Source organism: Castor canadensis, chromosome 4 (genome assembly GCF_047511655.1).
Source record: "Castor canadensis chromosome 4, mCasCan1.hap1v2, whole genome shotgun sequence".
NCBI classification, from domain to species: Eukaryota; Metazoa; Chordata; class Mammalia; order Rodentia; family Castoridae; genus Castor; species Castor canadensis.
Genome location: NC_133389.1, coordinates 127,367,988 through 127,375,975, shown reverse-complemented (window position 1 = coordinate 127,375,975; position 7,988 = coordinate 127,367,988). Strand labels below are relative to the sequence as shown.

At 36.4% G+C, this 7,988-nt stretch overlaps 1 protein-coding gene across 1 annotated transcript in view; it reads left to right on the top strand.

Moving 5' to 3' along the window:
- Cirsr (corepressor of RBPJ and splicing regulator) overlaps nucleotides 1–7,988 on the top strand; it is a 28,688-nt gene continuing 20,700 nt past the window's right edge. The window contains exons 1-6 of the mRNA XM_074071129.1: nucleotides 1–177; nucleotides 3,025–3,119; nucleotides 5,897–5,970; nucleotides 6,559–6,569; nucleotides 6,657–6,721; nucleotides 7,801–7,849. Coding sequence (XP_073927230.1) covers nucleotides 106–177; nucleotides 3,025–3,119; nucleotides 5,897–5,970; nucleotides 6,559–6,569; nucleotides 6,657–6,721; nucleotides 7,801–7,849 — 366 coding nt within the window. The 5' untranslated portion in view covers nucleotides 1–105. The remainder of the gene's footprint in view (nucleotides 178–3,024; nucleotides 3,120–5,896; nucleotides 5,971–6,558; nucleotides 6,570–6,656; nucleotides 6,722–7,800; nucleotides 7,850–7,988) is intronic.

The window sequence follows — 7,988 nt, the reverse complement described above, 5'->3', positions numbered from 1 at the left end:
TCGGAAGTTCTCACTGTCGCGGGAGGCGCAGTTCCGGCTAGGAGGCAGAGTTTGTTTACGTTGCTCTCGGAGCTAGACGTTGCTTTCACTAGTTCTGGCTCCAAGATGGGGAAATCCTTCGCCAACTTCATGTGCAAAAAAGACTTTCATCCTGCCTCCAAATCCAATATCAAAAAGGTGAGTGAAGGTTTTCGGACAGGGATCTGGCCCACGACGGCGGCAATGCCAGAGGTTGCGGGAGGTGAGATTGATGTTGTTGGGATTCCTGGGACATGGCCTCTTCTCTAGCCTGGAGCCCTGGCGCTGTCGCCCCTTTAGCGCTGAGCAACTCGCCGACGAAGCGGATCCTCAACGTTTTCTACCGCGGCGAGGAGCCGGGAGGCGCTTGCTTGCTCCATCGGCTACTGTGCGACTCCGCACACCGCGGAGACTGATGCTGCGGTTCCTCAGTCCAACCTCGCGCTGGTTCGGGTCGGGCATCTCGAGTCCCAAGGACAGCCTTGCGCTGTGTCCTGTACAGAGGACTCGAGAAATTCACCCTTGCTTCCACTCTTCATCCCACTGGGTAGTGTGGTGTCTGATGACCTTGTTAAACAATTAATTACGGGTCTACAAAGTGCAGTATACCAAAGACCATGGTGGAAACGATAGCAGTAAAAAGCTGAATGATGAAGTATAAAGTATCCGAACTTTGGAGTCAGACCCCGTATTCTGATTATTCCAGCACAGTCACGTTTAGCCCTGAGGCTTTTTGTACAAAACAGTTAATATCGCTGACCCTCAGTCTCCTGTCGCCTTGACTTAAGTGAGATGGTGTAGAAAAAGGATTTGAAACAAAACTGTGTGCACCACATAGTGGGAGTAGTTAATCAAATATTAAATTCCATGTATACACAAACTTGTGAGAATGAACTCACCTTTTACTTGTCTTTAAAACCAGTTATGTTGAGTTATGTATGCTACCATGTATGTAAAAACATGTATGTTATGTATATACTTTTAGCATATACATTAGAACATCTTTGGAAGGGTTTACAAGAAATGGATAACGCTGGCTATCTGTGAATATAGTAACTTAGTTTAAAAGAATAACTTTTAAGAACCAAAATCTAACAGGACATAGTGGTACATACCTGTAATCCCAGCACTTGAGAGACTGAGGCAGGAAGATCATGAGTTTGAGGACAGCCTGCACTACATAGTGAGACCCTAACTCAAAAAACAAACAAAAATTCAACTTGTGGACTGTCAGAGTGATTCAAGTGGTACAGCACCTGCCTATCAAACATGAGGCCTGAGTTCAAGCCCCAGTCCTGCCAAAACAAAACAATTTGTTAGAAATCATTCTGTGATATCATCCTTATTCTTTGACCCTTTTAATTAATATCTTGTTCTGTTTATTTTGTATGTATTTCTGATACATGCATGCCTGGATATCAGACTTTATGATCATTGCTTATTTAACACATTTCCTATCACTTCTCTCTCTTTTTTTTTAAATCATTATATAGTTTCAACATACAGAAAAATCATTTTTTTTCTCTTAGTGGATTCTGAGCGTTTTGACAGCAGGATTATGTTGTATTCTTTTATTTTGTTTTGTTTTTTGGCAGTGCTGGAATTTGAACTGCTTGCTAGGCAGGCACTCTACCACTTGAGCCACTCTGTCAGCCCTTTTTTGTGTTGGGTATGTATTTTGCTTTTTTCTTCCCTGACTGACCTCAAAGCATTGTCTTCCTGATCTCTGCCTCCAGAGTGGCTGGGATTACAGGTGTGAGCCACCGGCACCCAGCCTATTTTATTAATTCTTATTTCAGTCCATGGAATTTGAGCTCTTGAGCAATTGAGACCTGTGTAATAGTGTTGTAAATTCTAAAGCTTTAAATAAATAGTAGTTATTCTGTTAGAAGTAATATGTTACTCTAACAGGCAGTAAGCCTTGCAGTTAGTTCTCTGTTACATTGTTTGCATATATAATTACAAATGTGTCTTTTACTGACTATCCCAAGGATAAGCTTCTCTTCTACTATAACATCACAGTGGAAGAAACTTATTCCAAAAGAAATTTTTAGTAGGTTCTTTTCCCCCTTCTCTACATCTTAAACTGTGTCCCCATGGATCTTCCTACCTCAGTGCTACAAAATGCTGACAGCCACCTTTGTTTTACTTTGAAAACTGAATAATGGCAGTGTCCCACATACCGCTCCCCATACTTATCTGATACCCACTCATAGTTGGTAATTACAGTTATTTCAGTATGTTCTCAAATTTATATTCTTAAAACTTACCATGTTTAGAGAAAAATTGGCATGCTGCTTATGTTGAATAGTTGCCAAACTCTCTCCTTTATTCAAAAGGTAGTAAAAAGGTATTGATACCTTTTAAACCTGGAAGTAGCATGAGTAAAATCCTCACATAATTTATGTGGGCTTTTTGCACAACTTTGAAAACTTGACAATGACACTTTCAGCCTGAGGTGTTCATAACCTCGCAGCTAAGAACATCTGATACCCCTCTGTCTTACCTCTTGGCTTCTTCTCTTGTGTCTTCCATCTTCTCTACCAATGCCTTTCATTTCCTTTCCTTTTTTCTCCTTCTTCTCCTCCAGTTTTCCTCTCTTAGGGTGTTAATGACACCCAGTAGCATGCATGGCCATTGTTCAACCTCCTGGTTATGCCCTGTGCTAATGAGTTATCCAAATTAGACATTCCCTGTAGAGAGATGCTTTTTCTATGCTCTAAAATAATAAGAACTGAGTACAGAATTCATTGTACTACGCATACTCAGAGTGGCTGTCCAGTTTGACACTTTTTCTCAAAACTTTAGTGGTCTGAATGGCTGAATTTAAAGGCTTATAACAAGAGGTAAGTCAGATTTTTTCAGATGTTATTTTGTGGATATCATTATGACCAAATTGGATTGTGTTGTAAACAGTAAGCAATGGCATATTTTATTAAAGAAGAAAAACAGACTTCCTATTTAATTTAAACGCAAGTGTTTACACTTTTTACCTCACTAATTTAGGTATGGATGGCAGAACAGAAAATATCATATGATAAAAAGAAACAAGAAGAATTAATGCAACAGTACCTTAAAGAACAAGAATCATATGATAACAGGTAAGAAATGCCACCATGCCAGTGTTTTTAGAATAATCAGTTACATAAAATAATAATCACTTACTGAATCATTCTTTACTCTCATACTTATAGATAACCATTTATTCCAACTTTTATCACATAATTCACATAAAATACAGCTTCATGTAACTCATGTACCCTCTGTGAGTAAGTCACAGATTAGACAGAGCTTTCAGAAATTATAAACATCTACATTTAAACTGCTGAGACCTCTGTTTAACATATACTAAAATGAAAAGGTGCACATAACACCCATAAAAGTGAGGTGTCTCTTTTGGCCATGTCATGGCCAGAGTTCATAGGTTTCTTCCAGCATGGTACCTGTTCTTTCACTGTTGTCATTTTATCTGTGTTAGCAACTAAACCCAGTTACTGTTGGTTAATCAGTCAAGTGAGTAGTGGTATTTTAGTTACCTAGTGAGTATTCTGAGTTGTAGAACATTTATTTTCCTTTGAAACTCTAGACCATTTATCATTTCACTCTTTGACTATTGAGAATAATGCTATTAACATTGACATAGAGATTCAAGTTCCTGTTTTCGGTTCCTTTGAATATATGTTTAGGAGTATAATTGCTGGATCTTAAGTAGTTCTATGTTTAGCTTTTTAAGGAACCATCAAACTGTTTTCCATAGTGACTATACTGTTTTACAGTTTCCACTAGTATTATGGAAGAGTTTCAGTTTTTCTATATTCTCAACATTTATTATTTTTCCTTTTTTTTTTCCTATGTTTAGCTTTTTAAGGAACCACCAAACTGTTTTCCATAGTGACTACACTATTTTACAGTTTGCACTAGTATTATGAAAGAGTTTCAGTTTTTCTACATTCTCAACATTTATTATTTTTCCTTTTTTTTTTCATTTTTTAATAGCTATCCTAATCAGTATGAAGTAGTATTTCATGTGGTTTTGATTTGTGTTTTTCTGATGTCTAGTAATGCTAAGCTTTTCCTGAACATAATTTAAGCTTTTAACTGATGTTAATTTAAGACAAAATTTACACACCTGTTTAAAGTATATGTTAGGTTTTAAGTATATTTAGAGTTTTGGAGTTATCACCATAATCTAATTTCAGAACATTTTCATCACCAGAAAAAGAAATCTTGTAGCAGCCATTCCCCATGCTCCCGAATTGTGTGTGTGTGTCCCCCTCTCGCAACCCAAGTAATCACCAGTTTACTTTTTGTCTTTATACATTTGCCTGTTCTGGACACATCTTATTAGTTAGATCATATATTATATGGTTTCTTTGTTTTGTTTTGTTTTTTTGTGGTACTGGGGCTTGAACTCAGGGCCTATACCTGGACCAGCCCTTTTTTTGCAAGGTAAGGTCTTGCAAACTATTTGCCCAGGCTGGCTTCAAACTGCAATCCTCCTATTCTCTACCTCCTGAGTAGCAAGGATTACAGGCATGAGCCATCGGTGCCCAGTTTATGTGGTCTTTTGTAACTTGTTTCTTTCACATAGCATAGTGTTTTTGAAGCTCACTCATAATCTGATAAGTATCAGAACTTCATTCCTCTTTGCTGAATAATATTCCATGGTATAGATGTCTATCCCTATATCTGTTTGCTGCTTTTTTTTTTTTTTTTTTTTTGTCAGTACTGGGGGCTTGAACTCAGGGCCTTGTGCTTGATAGGCAGGTGCTCTGCCACTTGAGTCACTCCACCAGCCCTTTTTTGAGATAGGGTCCTGCTTTCTGCCTAGCCAGCTTGGACCATGATCTTATTTGTGCTTCCCTGTGTAGCTGAGATGACAGGCTCACTCACCCACTGGTTGAAATGGGGTCTTGTGAATTTTTTACTGGGCGACCTCAAAACTACCATCTTCCCTTTATAGTAGCTAGGATTACAAGCTTGAGCCACTGTACGAGGCCCTTTCCTTCTTTTCTTTTAAACCTCTTAAAAAGAGAATCCAATAGAAATAAGAAGAGAGGAATTATAATCATGTACTATATCCTATGATCACCCTTTTCAAATATAAGAGGCAAATCTATACTTTAACTTTCTTCTTTATAATTAGTACTTTACTTGCATTTTGTGAATTAACTTTAACTCTGTTATTCATGTAGTTTGTTGCAGAGCTTTCTGCTGTAGGTAGAACCCAAACAGAGAACTTTCAGGGTTAAAACGAAACTAAAATATATATATATATGTATATGTATATTTTGAGGTATACCAGGCACTGACTCCGTCATATTAAGTAGCCTATTCTAGAATTTCTTTAAACTATTCTTTCTTCATTGGTCTCACAAAAGAATTTGATTCTAATTGATTTTAACCCTTCCAAGCATTAATTGTGTTTGAGCTTCTAAAGAAGTCCCAAACTCATTTGTCAGAATTGTGCTATTTCAATTTTTAAACAGTATTGGCACCATTTAACTTAATTCCAAATCTATGATGGCAGATAAGATTTCAGAGCTGTCATTATTTCAGCAGCATTTCAAGGATTAAGAAAATCCTGTAAGAGTGACCATATCATTTTTTTCCCTACTTTTTTTGTTGGGAGAACTGAGATCTCTCAGGTAAGAACAAAGTCTCCAAACCAACAACCAGTTGCTAAAGAGGCATCACTATTTGATTTCCATTCAGATATTTTAAATGTCTTTAATCAGTGAAATAAAGTTTGGGAACTTTATCTCTAAGAAAATATTTTATCTTAATTCCTTTAGGGTTATTTTAGGGGAAAAGAGGATGTCCTACAATCTTTTTTCTCCTACATAAAATTGTTAACTTTATGTTCTATTTCACTTAGGTTGCTTATGGGAGATGAACGTGTAAAGAATGGCCTTAATTTCATGTATGAGGCCCCACCAGGAGCTAAAAAAGGTATTTACCTCATTTCCTTTAAGTCTTTGATAATGTGTACAACTAAAGATTGAGAATTGATGACAGATATTTCTAAAAAGTTGTTGTTCATCTTTTACAGTGGCTGTGAAGATTAAAAAAATACTGTAATCATCAATACAGTAGAATAAATACTAAAAATATTTTTCTGCAGTCAAATGCTCTACCCCTGAGCTATGCCCCCTAAAAATATTTTTCTAAGAATATTTCATGTCATTTGGGAAGAAAAATCTCAACATCAGCAGAAGTGCATTTATTCTTTCATGGTATGCATATGTATCTTTAGTCCAGGAAATACATTTGTAAATAGAAAATGTAATATTCACTGTCCGTGAAAAACCATAAAAATTCAAAAATTAGAAGCTAGCATGCTTTTTAAGTACTGTCTTATATTTGATATTGCATTTTATCTTTTGGATTTTTATTTTGTAAAAGAAGAAAAACTGGTAAATTCTTACAGACTAATTAAATAATGTGATATAGTAGTTTACTATTTGTAAGACTTTTATGTTGAAGTTTTTAACTAGTTCTTCCTTTTTTTCCCCCCTCTACTTTTGCTATGCAATCAAGAAAACAAAGAGGTAATACACCATTTTCTGTTTGAATTTACTTAAAATTGATTGTGATTTTATGGAAAAATTGAAAGATTTTTTTAATGAATGTTTTAGAAAGAAGAAACAGAAGGAGAGACAGAATACAAATTTGAGTGGCAGAAAGGAGCTCCACGAGAAAAGTAAGGAATGGTTTGCTTTTAAGATAAAACATACATCCGAGCACTGGTGGCTCATGCTTATAATCCCAGGTACTTGGGAGGCAGAGATTAGGAGGATTATGGTTTAAGGCCAGCCCAGGCAAAAAGCTCACAAGACCCCATTTCAACAAATAGCTGGACGTGGTGGCATATCAGCTACAGGGGCAAAAGGTAAATAGGAGAACTGTGGTCTAGTCTGGCCAACCAAAAATGTGAGTCCTTATCCCAAAATAGATAAAGTTAAAAAGGGGGGCTGGGTACCAGTGGCTCACACCTATAATCCTAGCTACTCAGGAGGCAGAGATCAAGAGGATCCTGGTTTAAAGGCAGCCCAGGCAGATAGTTCTCGAGACCCTATCTCGAAAAAACCCACCACAGAAAAGGGCTGGTGGAGTGGTTCAAGGTGTAGGCCCTGAGTTCAAACCCCAGTGCTGCCAAAGGAAAAAAGGGGAGGTGTAATTTAAGTGGGTGTATAATTTAAGTGGTAGAGCATTTGCATGAAATCTGATAAAATATATATCACAGGTGGTAGTTTATGCCTAAGATCCTAGCTACTTGGGAAGAAGAGATCAGGAGAATCGCAGTTCAAGACCAGCCTTGGCAAGTAGTTCAGGAGACTTCTCCATCTCCAAAATAATCAGAGCAAAATGGACTTGGAGGTGTGGTTCAAGTGGTAAAATGCCTTCTTTGCAAGCCCTGAGTTCAAACCCCAGTCTCACCAAAAAATATATATATATAAAAAGTTAAGTTTACCTGCAGTTCCATCTTATATTGCCTTTTCATTCATTAGAGAAAGCCATAATATAAAAAGTTATTTTAAATGACTTGTTTTTATACAACCAATCTGCTTGATCATAGTCTTATTTCTTATATTTATTTATTTTTTAAAATCACAGATTTATCAAGCTAGATACTTGATTATAAATGTTTAGACATAAGGATTTTATAGTTCTGTATACATTTGGAAGTAATACATTTTATAATGTTCTTAGAACTATATAACTTTTTCAGATTAACTGCCATTGAATTTATTGTATTTATACATTTTCTCTATTTAACAGATATGCCAAAGATGACATGAATATCAGAGATCAGCCCTTTGGTATTCAGGCAAGTGTCATTTATTTTACTCTTTAAGAATAATTTTTGTTTAGGAAATACATCTTTGTATTACTGTCCAAAAGAAGTTTAAGCTGAAAAAGAATACTGTAGTTTTCATATTTATATTAGATAATCATAGGAAAGAGGA